The 21,738-nt window shown below is 40.7% G+C and overlaps 1 protein-coding gene across 4 annotated transcripts in view; it reads right to left on the reverse strand.

Moving 5' to 3' along the window:
- Positions 1-6,234: 6,234 nt before the first annotated feature.
- Positions 6,235-21,738, reverse strand: part of SLC17A5 (solute carrier family 17 member 5) — a 77,360-nt gene continuing 61,856 nt past the window's right edge. For all 4 annotated transcript variants that reach the window (XM_074947988.1, XM_074947989.1, XM_074947987.1 and 1 more), the window contains exons 8-11: positions 19,161-19,293; positions 15,447-15,594; positions 9,939-10,029; positions 6,235-7,930 (exon numbers count right to left, since the gene is read on the reverse strand). In XM_074947988.1, the coding sequence (XP_074804089.1) occupies positions 7,793-7,930; positions 9,939-10,029; positions 15,447-15,594; positions 19,161-19,293 (510 nt within the window). In that variant the 3' untranslated portion in view covers positions 6,235-7,792. The remainder of the gene's footprint in view (positions 7,931-9,938; positions 10,030-15,446; positions 15,595-19,160; positions 19,294-21,738) is intronic.

Below are 21,738 nucleotides of genomic sequence, written 5' to 3' on the forward strand. Positions count from 1 at the left end.
GCAAATCATCATCCTGTGGAGGAAGGTGGGGGTAGGAAGGAAATTCTGGCTTTTGAAACCACATTTCATTTCCAGAGATGCTCTGGGGGTGATACAGCAAGCTCCGATGCTAGGCATATTCCAGCAGCCCAATCCCACCCATACATCTAATAGGAGCTGCAGCTACCATTAAAGGTAAGGTTACAGGCTTGCATTAACCCTGCTTTCAGTAACTCACACCTACTTGATTTTTCACATTTCAGGCTGAAGTTTTCCAGGCTTGGACACTGCCAATGTGAATATTTTTTGTGTGCATACACTTATGTGAAAATTTAAGCAAACTATTCAGCAATTTTTAAGTTCCAGAAGAGTAAGGGGGAAATATGTTTCTCATTATAAAGTAATTCTTATGACTTTTTTTTAAGCAGCCCTTCTGTTGAAATAACTGGAGATAAACAATTGAAATTCACCATGAAACTAATTCTCCCAATGAAATTTGATTGTATCGAGTTACAACCCTTTGAAGATTGAATTAGCCAGGTGTGTAGGAGTGTTAGCTGGGGGGGGGGGGGGGGAGGAGGTTACTGAGTGTTGTATTAGATCTGACCCATTGTTTTAAACATGGTAAAGAACTAATTTTTTCATCTTTCATTCCTGTATCTAGAGTTGTATAAAACACCACTGACAATTGTAAACTCTTTGAGACAGGGAATGTGCATCCGATGAAGCGAGCTGTAGCTCACGAAAGCTTATGCTCAAATAAACTGGTTAGTCTCTAAGGTGCCACAAGTACTCCTTTTCTTTTAGGGAAAGAGTGAAGACACGTGTAACAACAACTGAAGCTACAGGGGAAATCTGAGACCTACAGAATATCTGCGATTCAGCTATACCGCAGCATTTATGCCCCTGTCTTAACAAAAGGCACGGGAGACTTTGCAACAGCTGCGGGTGCTTTGGCTGAAGGCTTTCTATCACACCCTAGAGATGGCAGTTTGAGCATCATATTCTTCTTTGAACTAATGCTCTAGCATAGCAATAATGTTATTGTTTACCAGTTGTATTGCAATAGTGCCTGGGCCCCTTTGTGTTAGGCACCATGCAAACACAAACAACAAGACTGTGCCTCGGGGAAGGGACTGTCTACGCTGCCTCAGCCGCACCACTGTGAACAGCTTTCGGGGTATTTTTTCTTGGAATTCTCCAAGCCTCGACCTGTGCTGGCCTAATTCTACTCAGCTGGTGAGATGTCTCAGTAAAACGTTACAAGCTGGTGTTCGGCCTCAGTAGGTTCATACTGTACAAAACACTTTACTTTAAAAGGCCACAGAAGGAAGAGCAAATGGGTGCATGGCAGACTTAAGTTGGAACGTCATTGCTTTCTTAGGCCATGTCTACACTAGCGAGCTTACAGCAGCACAGCTGTACCGATGCAGCGGTGCCTCTATAAGATCGCTCGTGTAGCTACTCTGGGAGAGCTCTCCCCCACTGACATCATAAAACCACCACCACGAGTGGCGGTAGCTATGTCATCAGGAGAAGCTCTCCCACCCACATAGTGCTGTGCACACTGCCTCTTGCGCAAAACTTACATTGCTCAGAGGAGTGTTGTTTTTTTTCACACCCCCTGGGCGACATAAGTTTTTGTTGACATAAAGTGGTAGTGTAGACATGTCCTTAGTGTCACCAGGCTATTTGCTATACCATACATTGTTTATTAACACCAAAGATTGTTTTGATTGTTACGGAAGAAGTTAACAAGTCCTCCTTTTCTTTTTGCAAATACAGACTAACACGGCTGTTACTCTGAAACTCTTTCCCTAGCTACTGTTCTGGTGGCTACACTTGAATGGTGATGGGTATGGGATGTCTAGAGAGATTATATATTTCCTTTAGAAGCAATTTGGGTTACTTTGGCATTAAAGGCACTTATTTCAAAATGAACAGCATGTTCAGTACTGTACAAAACACAGAGGAAGACAAGGTCCCTGCATACAGGAGCATCCAAATGAAACAGGTGGCCAAAATAATTCAGATGCAAAACAGCAGTTTCTTTGCAGCTGGTAGGCTGTTGGTGGGTTAAATAGGTATACTTGAAAGAATTGATAGTCACTGTGGGTGGGAATCCTCAAAGGGACTTAGGTGTTGTGATGTTCAGAGTGGCAACACCTAACTTTTAGGCGCCTAGAAAAAACAACAACACAGGGACATCACTGTGACCCACAAAGTCTGTTAAGCACGTAGGCACCCTATACAATGAATAGGGAGAACTAGGTGTCTTAGGCAGCTCCCTGCTTAGCATGCTGTCTTTGTGGATCGTGGTCTATTAGCGAATGGGAGACAGTGACCAGAGGGGTGTGTGTTAAGCCCCATCCCTCTGATGGAGATAGGTGCCAAGCTCAGCTTGCGATCCAGGAACCAAAAAAGATAGGCATTCAGTGGCCTAGTTGCATGCAGGGCCCAGAACAAAACCACCAGGGAGCTGAGAGGGGTAGGGGAGGCCCCTCCTTGTAATCTTTAGCTTAGTGGCTAGGATACTCACCCAGAATGTCTGAGGACCCACCCCGCCCCGGGTTCAAGTTCCCCCTCCTCCTGAGGGGGAGATGGGATTTGAACAGGGATCGACCATCTTTCAAGTGAGTGCCCTCATCACTAGGCTATGGGATATTCTGAGGCGGGGCTCCCGCAGTCTCGCCCATTGAAGTTGTTCCACTTTTACTAATTGAATATTAATATTGAACATATTAATTGAGCTAGAGAAAGAGTTGGACTGACTCTGCAGCCTAGTGGTTAGGAGTGTGGCACACATCCCGAGTGAATTCCCTGTCCACTAGGCTAAAGATTACAAGGGAGGTTCTCTTCCTTCTCCTGCCCCCAGCTGTTTTGTGTGAATTTACCAGAGGGACCTGATCCAAGAGTTGGCCTCTGAGCATGCCTCCCAGATCAGGCCGCACATGCAATTAGGCAGTCAAACATCCAGCTTTCCTGCTTTGTGAATCTCTCTATAGCTTAGGTGGGAGATAGGTGCCCTGACACCTGGCAGCAGTGCAAATGCCCAGAGACTGAAACATACGCACCTAGGGAACTTTTACTGCAAAAAAACTTAGATGCCAAGTGAATTTAGGTACTTACAGGGTGAGGTGGCAGCCAAGCAAGAGTTTTGTGGCATGCAGTGGTGCCTAAAAACAGGATTAAGGTGCCTAAATACCTTCATGGACCACCTGCTCGTTCATTACCATGCAGACTGACTTTAAGTTATCCAACTTTACTTTCTTAAATGTTTATCTGGATTTTGGACAACTCTTTGCAGTATTTCCCAAGATTTCCTTTGGGGCAGCTGATCTTTGATCATTAAGGCACAATTCTGAGTGGTGCTGTACATCGGAAGGAAAAGGATGGGCTGGCTGGCATGGAAAGAAATGCCCTTTTGTAATCTCTCCTTGGAAGCAACCAGCATCCTGAAGTAGCCCAATTGTGATATTCTGCAGCACAGGATACTGGAGGTGGTGAGGGAAGAAGACAGGAAGTTTCCAGGGATGGTGAGAAGTACATACTGACTCTTGTACATCATTTTAAAAATGTCTATCACTAATCTGCATGTTAGGAAAGACATTACAGAAGGCTGTTTCTGCCACTTGAATATTTTGCCAAGTGAGTAGGCTCTGTCCTAGACCATTTAATCCATTGTTGCTAAACTTGGTACTGATTGAGTGTTGGCTTCTTGGCAGCATAATGCTCTAATTTATTTAACACTTATCAATTTGGTATTGGTCAGCACGGTCACAGTACAGCAGAAATAGTATATCATTGATATATCCTTGCAAGTGTAGTCTGGCTATTAAACTCTCTTTGTAAAGGCAGCTCATTTCTGTTTATCCTATTGCTCCCAAAATAGGACTTGGCCAACCAACCAGCTGTTTATAGGAGATGTGACTTTGAGACACATGAAAGATATAGTAGTAGACAGTAGACCTTTCCAGTACAGAAGTGTTTATATAGAGGAAGAACATTTAAGATGTAAAGGTAGCCTGATTTAGGTCACAATATCCAGGTCTTGTTTAACATTTTATTCCCCTCATGACAAATTCTGAAAATAGTTAGATGTCAATTAGACTCAATTACCAGTTATACAGGGTGGAAACAAACTATTCCAGCAACTATTCCAGGATGGGAAGGAAAAAATCTCTTTTGAGAATAGGAGCTACAGCCTGGGAGGGTGTTTGACAGTAACAGTTCAGCCCCTGGGAAAGTGATCAGCTCAGAGCCTGGTGACTAGGTAGTAGGGGAAGACTGCCGTAAGGTGTGACACAGGGAAGCATAGAACACCATTACTTATATTAAAAATAGAAGTTGACAAAATGAAGTAAGGAACCAGTTACACAGGATAAGGAGGAAAATGAATATAAATATAAAATATAAAAAAAATACAATGTTTTTAAAACTAATTCTTAATTTTGGGTGTTCAACTTGAAACTTCTTAACAGGGCCTGATTGTGTGTCCAGCACTTTCTGAAAAAATCAAGACCCTTTAAGGTATCAAGCTGGGCACCCAAAACATTCTGAAACAATACAAGGAAGCAAGTAAACAGATAAATTGAGAAGGGAGAGCGAGCAGCAGCATGGTAAAGAGGCAGAAGGGCAATAATTATTTAAATTATTTTTGACATTTTAATATAGTTTTTCTATTCTATGGGTTTGAACCTACAAAATAAAGTTAAGCATATGTTGCAATGCTTTGCTGGATTGGGGCCAGCGTGCTTAACGCCTTGTGGATCAAACTCTATCATCAAATGTTATGATTGCTTCAGAATAAGGACCCCAGCTAGCCTTGGTCTGCTTTCTAGAAATAAACATGAGGACCTACTATAATTTTTCTGTCCCTGCTTTCCAGCCAAGCTTTTCACTTCAAAATTAATGGAACACAGAGCACCTGTGTCAATTATGCATGAGATTAAAAGAACAAAATAGGTATGAAAACCAGAAATTCCAAGACTCCTCAGTCTGGCTTGGATAACTCAAAACAGAATATATTCCATCATGTGCCAGCAATGCCCCCCTGCCATGTACACTGGCCAAACCGCACAGTCTCTACGTAAAAGAATAAATGGACACAAATCAGATGTCAAGAATTATAACATTCAAAAACCAGTCAGAGAACACTTCAATCTCTCTGGTCACTCGATTACAGACCTAAAAGTCACAATATTACCACAAAAAAACTTCAAAAACAGACTCCAGTGAGAGACTGCTGAATTGGAATTAATTTGCAAACTGGACACCATCAAATTAGGCTTGAATAAAGACTGAGTGCATGTGTCATTACACAAAGTAAAACTATTTCCCCATGTTTATTCTCCCCACTGTTCCTCACACATTCTTGTCAACTGTGGGAAATGGCCCATCTTGATTATCACTACAAAAGGTTTTTTTCCTCTCCTGCTGGTAATAGCTCACCTTAACTGATCACTCTCGTTATTGTGTGTATGGTAACACCCATTGTTTCATGTTCTCTGTGTATATAAAATCTTCCTACTGTATTTTCCACTGCATGCATCCGATGAAGTGGGTTTTACCCCACGAAAGCTTATGCTCAAATAAATTGGTTAGTCTCTAAGGTGCCACAAGTACTCCTGTTCTTTTTGCGGATACAGACTAACACGGCTGCTATTCTGAAACCTGTCAAATAGAATCAGTGACATTGGATCTATTTAATGTTTACTGTCTTAACTCACAGATAAAAACAATCAAAATGTTCTGATTCCATCTCTCTTCTGGAAATTCAATGTTCGTGGTCACCAAGACGCCAGACTGACAACACTGGAATCTAAAGCTCTGTCTACAGAACAGTTGTCAATTAAAAAAAAAAAAAAAAAAAAGTAGTGGCCATGCAAGCCTCTCCTCATCCTGCTGCACCTCTGACCTGGAGCATGATCCCGAGGTGGTAGGGGAAGAGGCTAGTTCAGTCTATGTACAAACAATTCTTTGGACTATTTGGCACCATTTTTGCTGAGACCAGTAAAAAGCCCAATTGCTTTGTGAACACAAAACGAAGCTACCTCTTTTCATACAGACAGTACTCACCTGTCTCTGCTAGATTTGAGACTGCTGCAGTGGTTAGGGATTCAGAAACCCATTCACAATCCCCTAATCCATCCATCACCCACAGTTGATACATTCTCTGTTTAACTGGAGGATCACTTCCCAAAAATTAGAATTGTATCATTTCCAATAACAGTCACGTGCAAATATAAATTCCATATGAATCTGGCACCATTTATTGTAGAAACAAATTGATGATACAGCACAGCTTTAACACACTTCTATAGTAAGACAACATGACACTTCAACGCAGGTGAAAACACAAAGGTTCTTAAAGCTGGTAAAGAGAGGCAGTAGCCATTTCCTAGAAATGAAGTCAGCCAGACTCCCCTGGAGCACCAGTAGGCAGGTGTGCCAGGCTTCTCTTTTTGTATTGGTGGTAGGTGGAAAAAATAAAGCAAAGTGTCCTTCGCCAACCTGCTCCAATCCAGGAATCTTTGGAAAGGGGATTTTTCCCTTTCTACATGGTGAATACTCTAAGTGGAGTCCCTCTGATATTCAATCACCGATTCCTTCTAGACTATAATTTTCACTCATAATTGGGTTTAGTGGGGTGTGTAGCATCCAAGTGTACATTTATAGTAAAAGAATGCTCCAAGTGTCAATTCTGTACTAACATCACAATTCTCTCAGACTCAGAACAGCAAGCGCCTGGGGCAACTTCCAAAAATGAAGTTGCACTGGTTCTTTCCCCAATATCACTGATTTTTAACCTGTGAACAGGGCTAGAGTAACTGTAGAAGAGAACTAAAAAGTATTATCCTTAATCTCTGCACTGGCCTCATTTTAGTACATTTCTACTGGCAAATTTACAACATTAGCAGAAGAATTTGAGAGTTCCTTTGCTTTGAATGCTTTTTGTCATGGAGAAAAAAAAAGGTTGCCAGATTGAAAATCATTTTAATACACACACCCAGCTATTCCGTTTCTAGTGCAATCTTCACATTGCTTAGAATTCAAACCATAGCAACGTACTCCTTTGTTGATGCATAGGACACTGAATGTATGGTATGTCAATATCTTACCCCACTGAGGGGGGAGCAGAAGGACTCCTTCTGTGTGTCTGTCTCATATGTAAGCTGTTTGTTGTTAATTTGCTCTCTAATTACTCTATTAATTGTGAAGCCATGTTCTTGAACATGGAATATTTACATATTGGAAATGTGTGTAGTAAAACAGAGCCCTATAACACCAATTAAAATATTGGTAAAAAGAAAAATTAAAATATAATAAAAACTTCTAGAAAACCAGGAAGTTCCTGGATATTAAAATTGTAGAAGCATGTTAACTTCATCATAAAAATTAAAAAAAGGTTCCTTATTACATACATTCCTCCTCCTCCCAACACCACACACAATCCCTTCTCTCTCCTGCGCCCTGTCAATGATAGAAGACATCTTCCTACCCGTTTTAATTCAGAAAATATTAAGAGGTGGCAGAAAATGGTGCCCAGCACACTGATTTAAAATTCTAGGTTTTAGATCAAGTATCTGATAAAGTCTTAGCATGAGGCTATTCTACTAGAGCTAAGTAGTTTCTTGTTACAGAAATAACATACATGCATTGTCAAGTGACTTCCAGTACAAACAGTACACAGATAAAATGGTTAAACTGAAAAGCTTTTGTAGCTTTCTGGGCATCAATATGAAAGGCACTTTTCAGGTCACATGACTTTAGTACAGTGATTCAGTATAGCCTTGATATCTCAATAACTCCTTCAGTTTCTATGCAAGTGGCGGCCATTGAGTGCCCAGTCCTGCACTTCTCCACTGCCAAATAATGCAAAGAAAATTGCTCCAAATAAGTTAATAGAAGCAGCAATATAGAAAACAGTCTGCCATTCTCCCACAGTATTCTGCCAAGAGAAAAAAATAAAAGCAATGAGTTTACAGCGTCATATCTTAGAATGAAGAGTTGCTAAAAAGACACACTCTTTCTTGTCAAATGAAAATTCTACACAGTGCAGTTTCACGTTGACATCAAAAGCATTACAAATACAAAAGGACAACTTAAATAGCAGTAGAAGTCAAATACATTTTAAAACCATGCAATTAACATGTGATAAGGGCTGTTCCGCCCAGTTTGTCATTTAACAAAGTGAGAAAGTCCAAATATATTGTCTCAAAATTGTATTTGGGCTAACCCAATGCATGGAGAATGAACCTAATGGAAAGGACTACTCAGTTTTCAGAGCAGCACAAATCTTTCCTATGCTTTATGGGTAATCAGTTTGATTATTTGTTACTATATTACTGTTCCAGCCATGGGTTTTACATAAACATTTCAGCCCTGGATTGATTTTGGGCCACAGAGAAGTTTACTATTGGCAGTGAAGGGATATCACTGAAACCAGGATGAAGGTTTGTAGTCTAAAAAAAGTCTAGGATGCATTAATGGCATTGGCTAATACATTTCTAAAAAAAAAAAAAAATACTGAGGTTTACATATATGTAAACGTTTTAAGGTTAAAAAGCCATTTTTAAAATAGCAGGTGACTATTCAAACAAGCTTGCAAAGTGTCTTTACTGGTAAAGAAAGGAAAAGGGTAGCTGAATGAGACTGTATTAACACCAGACTAAACAGTATAAGAGAATTTTTGTTAAGCTGTCCAGACAAAGCTGATCTGTTTGGACCCACAGCATTAAATAATACTTCAGTGTTTTTCAAAGCAACGGTTGGAGCGATTTATTACTAGGTTACTCAATTCACCAATTGTACTAGCAAAGTCACTCATCCCACTTGCCCTCCCTAAAGGATTTTTAAATAATTCTATCAATAATTCTAAAAGAAAAGCATTTTGGTTATGTACAGTAAAAGCTTTGTTATCCGGCATGTTGGGGGAATGGGAGGTGCTGGTAAGTGAAAAATTCCAGTTAACTAAGAGGGAGGGAGTTGGGGTGCGGGAGGGGCTTTGGGGTGCTGGATCAGGGCGGCGCTCACCACGGGTGGCTCCCCGCAAGCAGCAAGAAGTCCCTATACTCCTAGGCGGAGGTGCAACTAGGCAGCTCAGCATGTTGCCTCCGCCTGCAGGTGCCGCCCCCGCAGTTGTGGAGCCAGGTCAGTGTGCAGAGCCACCTAACCAGCCTCCGCAGCAGGGACATGTTGCCACTTCCAGGGAGCTGCGCGAAGCCAGATAGGGAGCCTACAGCTCTGCGCTAACTGGACAGTAAACCGGACTTTCAATGAAGATCAGAAATGCCGGTTTATAGAGCTTTCCGGCTGGTAAAGTGCCAGATGATATAGCTTTTACTGTACATGATTGTTTCTCATTTTATGACTAAGTAGTGCTGGGAATAAAAAGTCTCAGACTGGGTATCTAATTCAAGTCTCTGAGGAACTATATAGTATTTTATAATATACACTAAAATCCCAGGATACACATTACAAATAAATACAACTGAAAGGAGTTCTTTCCTTGTTTACCTGACAAGTTTTTAATTCAGGATTCAAACACCATCACTCTTCCATAACTAACCAAGGCAGTGTTTACCTGCTAACATGTTAAAACTATAATGGCCTTGTCCACACTAGGATTTTACCACGATAGTCATTCACGTGTTAGCTAACTCGTGATAAAATACACCCACCTTTCTTTTTCTTAGTGAAGGCAAGGTCTATGCCACTGACAGCCAAATACCTAAAGCCCTATGTGGCTCTTTGAAATGCAACCTCACATTTTACTGCCAGTATAACAGCCACCAAAATAAAATCCAGGGCACAGAGCTTTATCACAACTTAAGAGTAAGACTGGCATATACATCACGTTTTATCCTTCTATAAAACAGCATCTCAGAATGGAGAATGTCCACTAGAAGAGGGCATATGAAATTTTATCAGTGAAACAAACAAACAAACAGTCTTACATGATGAGTCAGGCTTTTTGCAATGACTGGCCCCACCATTCCTGGGACAGTTGCAAATGAATTTGTGATTCCGAGCAGGATCCCAGCATACCTGTAGAAGAAATTGTTCACACTGCTTATTAACTTATTCCCATATTTGGTGAAACTGCTTGATATAGGAGCCAAACCACCTTCAGCTGTAGTCTTGTCAGATCACATGAACTAAAAGCCAAGACAAGTTAGTACTTGCGTGGGAATGGCTCCCATTTATTTATTTTAAGAGCAACTCAGTGTCACCTTAAAATGAGTTACTGGTTTACATGCTTCATGTTATAGGGTTGCCACCTTTCGGCTAGGCCAAAACCAGTGAACTGCTGAGAGTCTCACCCAGCCTCTTACAGCAAACCATGCCCTCTTTGGTAAGCACCAACCAATTTGTCTTGGATGGATCCATTGGAGAGGTGAGGAGAAAAAGGGGATGGAAGGTGGAGGTGAGTAGTGTGTGGTGCATGATAGGGTGATGTGTGGGATAGACAAAGACGACGCAGATGCCATTGCTAATAAGACAGGAGGCATTAAAGATTTCTCCATTTACCTTTTACTTCAAAGCATAAGTTCCACCAACACAGGGCTTTGGAACACATGCTCCATTTGATCCCTTCAGATTTGTATGGGTTGTGGCTGTAGCACACAAATGGCGGGTGGGTTTAACTAAGACCACCCATGTTTCTGGTTGCCACACCCACTTTTGCAGGTCCACTTGCAGACATTTGGATCTCTCTGGGATCCCAAGGTGTGCTGTTCTCAACACACACAGCAGCAGTCTTAGATGACGACTTGCTCTGTAATCTCGAGAAACTCACTTAACCTCTTTGAGCCTCAGTTTCTCCTCCCTGTGCCTGTAAAATTAATATATTTATCACTTATAGGGATGTTGCAAGGCATATGGATGCCATGCTTGCAAAATGCTCTACCAGTGCAGAACATTAAAGCAAGTCAGTGGCAGAAGTGAGACTAGAACTAAAAATTGTAATCTTCCAGTTCAGAGCCCAGGGATTGAAGAAGCAGAAAGGAGTAACAGGGCAAGATTTGCAGGCTGGATTTGCTGCCCCCAGAAGCCATATAAAAATCACTAACTAAGGTCAGCCATGAGCTAATAAAAGGGAAAGGAGATATTCCTAATAGCTGTATTGGTTTAACTCCCTGTTTAACACAATGGGATGAAATCCTGGCCCCCCGGAGTACAATGGCAGAATTCGTGTTGGCTTCAGTATTTCACCCCTGGAACCTATTAGCCTTCCTGAAGAGATATGCACAGCCCTGGCATTTTACTTACTGAAATAGGAGAATCTAGAAGGAATCTCACACTGCAGATAAAAGGCGATGATGCATATGTTGCAATCAGGGGTTTTGGAACAATTTTTATAGTGGGGGCGCTGACAGCCATTGAACCAAACCCTGTATATAATAGAAACCACTTCACGCTGTGGGGGTGGGGGTGGAGGGGTAGGTGCAGCACCTCCCCCCAGCCCCTGCCGCCCTTGTTCCAGCACCTATGCGTACAATCAGATGGGATTAGCAGCGTGTGTGTGTGTTCGTTCTGAATAAAGCATTTACAAGGGAGCTACAAATTCAAGCATCGAGACTATTGGATGATTTTTATTTAAAGTCAACACACTTACGAAGCCTTACTAAGGCAGTGCACTGTATTTTACTTTAAACTTTGAAATTTTGACTAAAGTGATACTTATTTCTTTTAAACAAGGTATGTATTTATACTCCTTTGGCAACTTGAAAGTGCATAAAAATTAATATGACATTCAGCTTCATAGAGCCCAAGTGTAAAAGCCTCTAGGGGCAGATAAGTGTATATACCAAAACACTATGAAGCCCTTAATGGACCTACATGCAGCATTTCTTCCTTAAAACATTTAAGCACTGCAACAATATTAATATGCACTTTCAAAGCTCATCTAGGCCCCAGAGAAACATTTGCAGCTCATTCCTGGCTACATGTCTTTCATTTTTAGTATTTCTCACATAGATTGTGCACTTGATAACACACAGTCTGATGCAGATAACCATGGTGCAACTCTCTGTACAATGTAAAGAATCCAGCATGAAACAGAAAGCTAAATATGACAAATCTGCAAAGCAAGACAGTCCAAACATTGACAAAGATCTTCTATAACATAGTAGGGGATTCACGAATACAGTGGACTCACTGATTAAGTAAGGGGCAGAATGAGAAGACAATGCAAGATACATGATGTGTTCAGCACATCAGAGAGCCAGGGGAACAATATGAGGGATCTATGATGAGTGAGATATTAAGAATCATCATCATTAAGGAAATATATTACTGTAATTGGCTGAATTAGCCAACATTTCAGGGAAGAAGCCAGAAGTGAATATATTTCCCCCCCACACAGATAATTTTGCCCCTTCCCCAATCATTTCAAATGTTTACAACATAATGGGAAGAGACACACCTACATTTTTATATTATAATTCAGGTCTTCTACTTGGGTGTGAAGATTTTTGTTCATTTAAGGAAACAGTTCCTGCAACTTAAATTTATTATACAAATTCCTGCTGTGGCATGTTACAATTTTTTGAATAGCAAAAGGCCCTTATGGTAATAGCCAGCAAGCTCATCACTATGTTCTTTTATATGCCCACAGTAATGCCCCAATTCATTTTCTCCCCTTTCAATGGCAGGTGTCTGCCTCAGTCTAAAGTTTTTTTTTGGAAGATTTCAGACAAAATGGTTCAGCTGTTTCCAAGCATGACTTATTTTTCCTGGGTCTCATTTTGATCACGTCAAAAAATTCTGGCAACCTTTTCTTTGAAAAGTGCTAGGACTTCCCTGCTTTGGAGTAGGGTATTGAAATGTGAGCAAGAGAGAGAGAAAGCATGGCGATGGTGGTGCCGTTGCTTCTGGAATGATCATTTTGCCACCCCTAGGAATATCTGCCCAAATATAACCTTTGGGTAAAAAGAGCAGTTTTCACGTGCTCACTAAAGACTTCTTAGATTTCAGGAAATTTAGCTGCTGATTCCCATCTACACTGGGCATTCTCAGCAGGATGGGGAGTAGGGGGAAAAGTGGGACTGAGTGGGCAAGGACTCTTGGAATGGAGAGTCCAGAGAACTGAGAATAGGATGTGCTAGGCAAAAAGACTGGGAACAGAAGCCCGAGGAATGGAGACTGGGGCTGGCTAGGTGAGGAAGTGAGATTGGGACAAGAATTCAGGGGTAGAAAGAGACAGGACAGGTTGGATGGGATAGGGTGAAAGTGGTCATGCTTGGGGGAAAATGAACAGAAGATTCTGTACCCATTAGTACCACTCCCTCCACTGTGCCTAGAATGGAACCCAAGGTATCCTAAATCTGATAATTCCCCCACTCCCAGAAAATATATGTGAAACCCACTGACATCCCCCTCTAGTGCTGGTTATCCAAAGGATGACAATCTACTATTACTCCTTGTTACGCCATTAGCTCAAGTGGCAGATACCTGTGTGATTGATCTAACAGTTCCAATCTTGCTGATGGCCCATGTGCGGGTCAATATGATGGTACTTGGGTTTTTTTCCAGTTTGCTTTTTTTAAAACTTAGGAAGTTACACATACAAAAGTTACGTTTAAAAACATTAAATTGCTAAGTCAAACACTCAAAACTTAGACAAAGCCAGAATTAAGAATGTCCATGTAACCTTAATTCGGCCCCCTTGTGCGTATGCATTATAATACAGTCTTTCATTATCTGATTACATAATATTTTTTTTGCAGAGGACTTCTGCCTTATTCACTGCACAGGATGGACCTGCTCTGGGGATGAATCAGGGTTGGGTAGGGAAGGAGATTGGTCTCCAGGACCCCAGCCTCACTTGTTGCAGAAATTGGAAGGTGTGTAGTGACTGAGGCAGGGGATTGCAGAAACAGAAAGAATGGCTCACGGTTAAGGCAATTAAATGCTGCACTGGATACATGGATTCTATCCCTGCTCTGTCACCGAGTACCTATGTGATACTGGGCAAGTCACTTAAGCTAAACTTTCCACACTGTCACTGTGATTTTAATTCCTTATTTTCTGGGTATCCCTGGGGTCTGATCTACAGAAGTGCTGTGCACTCACATGGAAGTCAACAGGAATTGTGCTCTCCGTGTAGAAAAAGCTATAAAATGACAAATTCTTTGAAAAAATCAGATCTTAGGTCTCTCTAATTGGGTACCCACATTTTTAAAATACTTTAGACCCTATCTCTCTGTGCCTCAGTTCTCCATCTGTAAAATGGAGAAATATCATGCCCTTACCTCACAGGAGTGTTGTGAAGATAAAGTAATTAGCGACTGTGAAAAACTCAGAAACTATAGTGATGAGCACCACAGAAAAGCCCAGGAGGAAACTAATTCTCCTCTTTGGAGCAGGGTTTGAATGGTGTGCTGAATGTAAGTCCTGAGATCTGAAGAGTGGGGACAAAACAAAATATTGAATAGCTGCTCATTAAGTGAGCACTGTCCATTCTGTGGAATTAATGAGGCAGGGGTCCTGTGGAAAAGATAGTATAGTCTTTAATGACATGATCACATATAATACAAGGGGCCTGCACTATGGCTGTATAGGCAACCTTAATTCTGTCATTGCCTTACTTTGCAATCCTAATATTTTTAATGTAGTTTTTTGGTGTATTTTTAATTTAATTTATTTATTTATTAATTTAGAGAGCCAGCCAGCCGTCTAGATTCGCCCAGTGTGGGGAATCCCCACAGGGGACAGAATTGATAGAGCTAACTGTTAAATGAGCGGTGGGAGGCTGGCTACCAGCATAAAGGTTGGGGTGGGAAAGTGACCAGAATCTGGCTATGGTTCCTGTGGCAGACATGGGAATAGAAACTAAAACTACCAGACTCCCAGTACAGCGCTCAAACCATTAATCCACAGCTCCCTGAACCTGGGGGATCATAGACAGCTAGCAAAAGCTAGAGCAGCCCATTCTGCTTTGCTGTGCCCAGGAGCCTTGCACAGCAGAGAATCTGCCCTGATAAGTGTTGAAATCTTGTACTTCACTAGTGTCCTGTGTACGAGGGTAAATCAAACTCAGAGCTGAATATTTCTCCAACTGGTCATTATTCTGTATTTATGTGGACATCTAAAGAGTACAGATAAATCTTTTAGGAAAGAGAGAGATCTGCCGGGCTCTGGTCTTGTACAAGGCACAGAAACACAGATGAGAATCTAGCCTTCTCTTTTGAAAAATTACATCATTACTGAAAAATAATTGTACATAAGGATTGATCTGCCCATAGCCAGTGACCACATACTGCCTGCTTATGACACAGTAACATCTGACCAATTTATACAGCATGTTTTTCAAATGCAAATAACCTTTCTAAAAGGTTATAATGCTTCACCACTGTTAACATTTAACACTAAATGGAACACACCACTCAGCTTTAGTGTTAATTCATGTTGAAGATTATCAAAATGTCATCTGTGTTAAAACTAGCTTTAGCAATACTTACGATGGAGCTATGTCCAGGTGGTTGATGCCAAAACCAGATGTACAAAAGCCTCCTAGTGTTGTTGATATGGTTAGGAATGCAACAGCCAATGTGTAGTCACAGCCTATGAATCCAGCTGCTACTAAAAATACTGCAGGTCCGATCATTCCTAAAAACAACAACATCATTTAGAAACCTCCAGACACTTACCACCACAAAGATGCTTAACCGTTATTTATCATACAAAGAACCTAAAACTAAGTTATGTATTTAGGTGTATTTTCTATATTACTACTGCCACCTAGTGCACAAAACATAGCATGGTACTTTTTAAATTAAAATGGAGATTTGCAATTTTATGGCTCCATTAGAAGAGAATCCAGGACGTCTGTGCTGCATGAGCCCACTGAAGTCCATACCGGTGGCAGATAGGAGAGCAAGCTTTAATTGGATGAAAGGTCATCAGAAAGTAACTGATACTGATCAGCCTAGTCTTATCAGATCAGGTCAATTTTATGTATGTACTATGATAAAATTAACAGAGGCTGCAATAGCAGATAAAATGGGGGAAGACTAGAGCTGTGTGAATTATATGTGATGAGTAAGTTATCCAAATTGAACACTTTTTTCTTCTGATGAACTGATCCTGACTTCTGCATGTATTCATCATTTGTAATTGTGTAAACAGATGATTTGACCAACTTTCAGCCTGTGGGTGTTTGTCAGCTGTTTAGTTTGACTGTCCACTATCAGAATTGGTCACTTAAGTCACATGGTATTGTTTCTGCTCCATCAGGGGTGAAAACCCTTTTAAGACAGGAGAATAATGAACAACAAAAGGTGAATAATGAATACTGATGTTTGGGCACAAATACCCCCATTCAAATGCAAATACAGGTCTTCATGTGGAGAACAACCATTCGAGAACCATTTGAGTGACCAAAAGCCTATTTGCATGAATATTTGCAAATAGGAAATAAGGGTGGGTATAAGTGAACCAAACCACCATTCGAATTCAAAGGAACGTCTGCAAATACTTTCTGGTCTTCAAGCAACTCTATGTGTAATTACTCAAAATAGTCTGAGCTTTACAAACCATCAGAAACCAAGAAGGAACCGATGAAGTGAGCTGTAACTCACGAAAGCTTATGCTCAAATAAATTTGTTAGTCTCTAAGGCGCCACAAGTCCTCCTTTTCTTTTTGCAAATACAGACTAACACGGCTGCTACTCTGAAACAAGGAGGAACAAGAGATTATGAATTCTGTAGTGGGATTCAGACATCATACTATCTGTAAGTACACTCTAATGGAACAGCTTGCTATTACAAGACATTACTTTAGATAGTTTCAAATGGTGACCCCATATGTTCCTCAAAAGTGTTAGCTTCAGAACATTTTGATGCAGTATTTTGTCATAGCTCTTTCCAATGGGCTCTTTACAAAAGGTAACTTCTGGCATGCAACCAAATCACAAGTTTCTGGATTTATGTGAGTTTTGTCAATATACTGATATGCCACAACACTTGGATACTGAAAAGATGGCAGTCAGTTGTAAAAAAGTTAAAACATATGCTCTGCTGACACAGTTGGAAACTATGAATACTTCCTTGTCCTCTTTACCACAGATAGATGTGGTTGCATAAAAGGATGAAGACGTCTTTTTAGTTTGAAAAAGACATCATACGTATCTTGTTAAGGAGTCTTAGGGAAAGCAGAGAATTTCTTTTTAAAATGCGTATTTCTGGATTTTTCATTTTGAGTTTTGCTGGCCTGGATTTCAAAATGTCCTGTCAGAATTTTTAGCCCTTCTTCAGCTTCGTTAATTAGCTGTTTTCTCTCTAATTTACAGGCATGTACAAAAATTGCAACAGTTACAGATTTTCTTGGGCATTGGTGACTAAAATCAGCCAGGTACTGCAACCTGGAAGATACCAAGATTAGTCTGTGAGAACCACTTCATAACATATTCTAAGGTGCACTGAATTATAGATAGTAATTTACGAGTCTACGGGCTCGTCTACACTTACAGCACTGCAGCGTCGCAGCTTAGCTTAGTGAAGATGCTACTGTGGAGGTACATAAAGGGAATTTGGATGCAGGCCTCTGAAATGAGCAGGAGTCAGGCTAACTCTAGCTTTAATAACGCAAGATTTGTAGAAGTGGGGATTGTGCAAAGTGAGTGGGAAAAGAACTGAGAGAGAGGCCGCTGTGACCTTGTATTAGATAAGAATAGAATGTAGACTATAAGAGAAATTGGTGAGAAAAATAAGATATCATGAAGGAATATGTATAAATAATATGCAGCTGTTGCTCATTATTGTCTGTAATAAAGGTATAAATGCTTGCTCTAATTGTTTATCTTTAGAGAGACCTGCCTAGGTGGGGGAAACCCTGTGTCCTAGTGCACTCTCTCCCTCTGTGCAATTGCTTGAGAAAATAAACTGTATCTGACTTGCTGCACCCAACCTGAGAGTGAGAACTGTGTTTTTCTCCGACACTATCTATGGGCACTCTTCCCGAGAGGCAGTAGCTATGTCGCTGGGAGAAGCCCTCCCAACATAGTGCTGTCTAACCAGGAGTTCGGTTAGTGAAACTGCATAACTCAGGGGTGTGGATTTTACATACCCAGGAGCAACGTAGTTATACTGACGTAAGTTCATACTGTAGACCAGGGTTAAGGGATTGTCTTCATTAATGATCTCTCCCAGCACTATAAAAACCCCCACCTCCATGAGGGGAACAGCTCCCAGTGCTGGTGCACTGTCTACACCGGCACTGTACAGCACTGAAACTTGCAGCGCTCAGGGGGGTGTTTTTTCACAGCTCTGAGCGAGAAAATTGCAGTGCTGTAAAGTGCCAGTGTAGACAAGCCCTTAGTCTCACTGACTCTTAATGACTTCCTCAGTCACTTAGGTGACTTTGAAAGTTTTACCCTTTGATGCGAGCACTGTAAAAGAAATGTCTACTCCAGCGGAATCTGTTTTTCTGAGAAATCAGATGACAAAAGTTGCTTTAAATAGATATGTTCATCTTTGCTTGTTAGAGGACAACATAGTGGAACGATAAACTTTTTTCCCAGAATATATTTCAGTGCAGATCAGTGGAAAAAAACAGCAGGTTTATTATTTAGAAAAAAAGGTCTGACATTTAATTTCTTCAGTCATGTATATATAAATGTATCCTCAACAGTGCAGCAGACAACTGTTTAGAAGATTTCTAAACTTAAAATGTGCCAAACACACTTCTTAACCCATCCGTTGCTGGGGACAGTAAGCACATTCAGTAGTTGGAGGAATTTGTAAAAACATTTGCAGCTCACCTTTTTAGAGCAGAGTAGGAATTTAAAATAGGAAGAGGGATTTTTATTTTAAAGCTAGACAGAAAAAGATAAGGCAAACCAAGCTAAAATGGCCAATGTATGATTAGTGCATATCAAACCAGTCAAACTAAAGACACATAGGTCCAAAGGAACCCTAAGAAATAGTATGATACTGATATTTTGTCCAGCAAGTACATACATACATTTTGGTACAACTTCTGCATGTGTCCTGCAACTCTTGGAAATCACCAGCACTGACGAACAGCACCCCACCCCAAACACACATATACCTGGACTGACAGCAGACCATCTGTAAGGAGTCAAACTCATGATGCCTACGTTATCCCTAACTAGGCACCATTAAGTGTTCTAAACTGAAGAAAAAGCATGCACATTATTCACCTAATTTACCTACCTATTAGGGTAAACGTTTTGCGCACACACACAGTGGACAAGTTCTGTTTTTCCCTTAAGTAATCAGCAATTTGACCAGACATGATTATACACAGCCAACATCCAAAATAAGGCAGTGCAGATAACAATCCATTCTGGAGAGGAGAAAAAAGGTGTTTAAGTTAAAATACTGAAATAAACATAAAATATTCTGAAAAAGCACTTGTGCTGCAGCGATAGGAAGATACTTAGCTCTACTAAAAATGTCAAGTGAGCCAACAGGATAGCCATCTGTTCTTTCATAAGACAATCAGATATCTGGTGATAAGCTAGGCAGATCATTACATTTTTTACACAATTATTTTATTACATTTTGGAATGTATCAGAGCATGAATACTGCGCAGAGGCCATCACATAAGGTCAGTCTGATAAATATTCTGTTTAACAAAAATGGGCTTGGAAATAATTGTCAGATGAAAGCCAACACTTTAAAGGACAAAAGAGAAAAGTAGAAGAAAAACTCTATATAGTCAGGTTAACATACACCAAATGGCCAAGTAACAATTCTTAAGGCTAACAAAAATTTTGAAAGTGATATTAAACCTCATGGTTCAGAGTGTAATCCAATATATAACTATTAGAGATCCAGTTGAGACCTAATGTGGGCGGGTCAGATTATCCCAAATCTGCCTTTTGTGGGGTTTCTTATCCAGTATGGCAATTCCTACATCCCTACATGCCCTTACAGTGTTACCACTAAACCAACTGCAACACACCCAGATACTGACTTCCACAGAAGCAGGATTAGGTCCTTAGTATGCCCTTGTACTGTTCCAAGTGGTTCATCTGATGTAGGAAATCTAAACTACTGAACTGTGTTATATGGGTCCCAAATTAACTCAACTTTTTTGCCTTTTCATTTAACTTGACAGCTGATTATCTGTAGTGGCAGGGTAATTTGCAAGTATCTGACCTACTTAAAGAAGTGTTTGGATGTCCACTCGATGGGGTACATCTCTTAGGCATAATAATATTGTTATGTTACTCATTAAATGTAAAATAAATCAGGGAACAAGAAAAACTTCTGTATGACATTTAATTTTAAATCAGAGCGTATTGTTATATTTGAGAACTAAAGCACAAGTCTCATCCCAACAGGATTCCTCCAAATCAACACTCAAAGATGCTGCCCATTGTTTTTTAAACTTCTGCTTTTAAGAAGAGCAATAAGTAAAAACACCCAAAATCAAGAGAGTCTCAGTAATAAAGATCCCCTTTGAAGTGTCTTTCAAATATCTAATCAGCATTTTAACAAATTCCCTTTTAATTAGTCAGACAATTAATCGGATACAGGAATAGCGTTGACACTATGTGGCAGCTTTGCATTTTAAATGTTAATGCAATTCCCAACTGAAAGTGCGGCAATAGGCTAAAATGACACTCTGATGCAAGCGATTTTTTTTTTTTTTTTTTTAAATGTCAAACATGTGGCAATCTGAAGTCAATTTGCTTTAAAAATGCCAGGGATACAGGAAAGCTGCACTCCACACAGTAAAACTCGCTAACATTTAAGCAACAGTTTTATACAAAGTAGCAAAATTCAAGGTTGTGGTGGCAGACACCTCTGTCATGGGCCTGCTTGAACAGCTCCTGAGACCTCTGATCCAACCGCCTGTGTTAAATAGGAAGGACACTAAGCTATGCTTTCCAAGCTCTTATTTAACTTTGGGCACCTCTGAGTTGGTTCCCTGCCTATTTCTCCTGGCAAACTATTTCAACAGTGATGCTGGAACTTTCTTCTTAATATAAGCATCACAGTCAAGTGGCTTGGGCACCTGCCTAGGAATCAGGACACCTGGGTGCTGAGCTCAGTCACTGACCTGCTGCATGAATATGGGCAAGCCACTTCACCTGTTTCCCTTGGTCTGTCTCATCTGTTTGGATTCTGAGAGAGATTTTTCAAAGGTGCTTGGCTCCCATTTGTGGCTTAGAAAATTTCACCTCTGTAAACAAAGTAGGCCTCAATCACAGTTGGAACCTTTAGGTGCAACAGTAATACAAATAAATTAAATCTAAATCAGGGGTTCGCAACCTTTTTCTTTCTGAGGCCCCCCACAACATGCTATAAAAACTCGTTTTCTGCATATAAAAGCCAGGGCCGATGTTAGGGGGTAGCAAGCAGGGCAATTGCATGGGGCCGCATGCCACAGGGGGCCCCGCAAAACTAAGCTGCTCAGGCTTTGCCTTCAGCCCCAGGCGGCGGGGCTCAGGGCCCTGGGCTTCAGTGCCATGCGGTGGGGGTTTGACTTTCTACCCTGGGCTCCAGCAAGTCTAACACTGGCCCTGCCTGGCAGCCCCCAAGGGGTCCTGGACCCCTGGTTGAGAACCACTGATCTAAATTATATTTTCCTTTTGTTCAACTTCAGCCAGTCAATCTTGCTTTAAGATGTGTCTAATGCTGTTTTCCCTCTCATATAACCCTCATTTAGGTATTTACACAGCATAAGCATGTTTCCCCCTTTCAGGATAAATAATTTCAATTACTTTATCATTTTATCTTATGTCCTGTCATTATATTCCTGAATTATGCTAATTTTTG

Source organism: Natator depressus, chromosome 3 (genome assembly GCF_965152275.1).
Source record: "Natator depressus isolate rNatDep1 chromosome 3, rNatDep2.hap1, whole genome shotgun sequence".
In the NCBI taxonomy this organism is placed as follows: Eukaryota; Metazoa; Chordata; order Testudines; family Cheloniidae; genus Natator; species Natator depressus.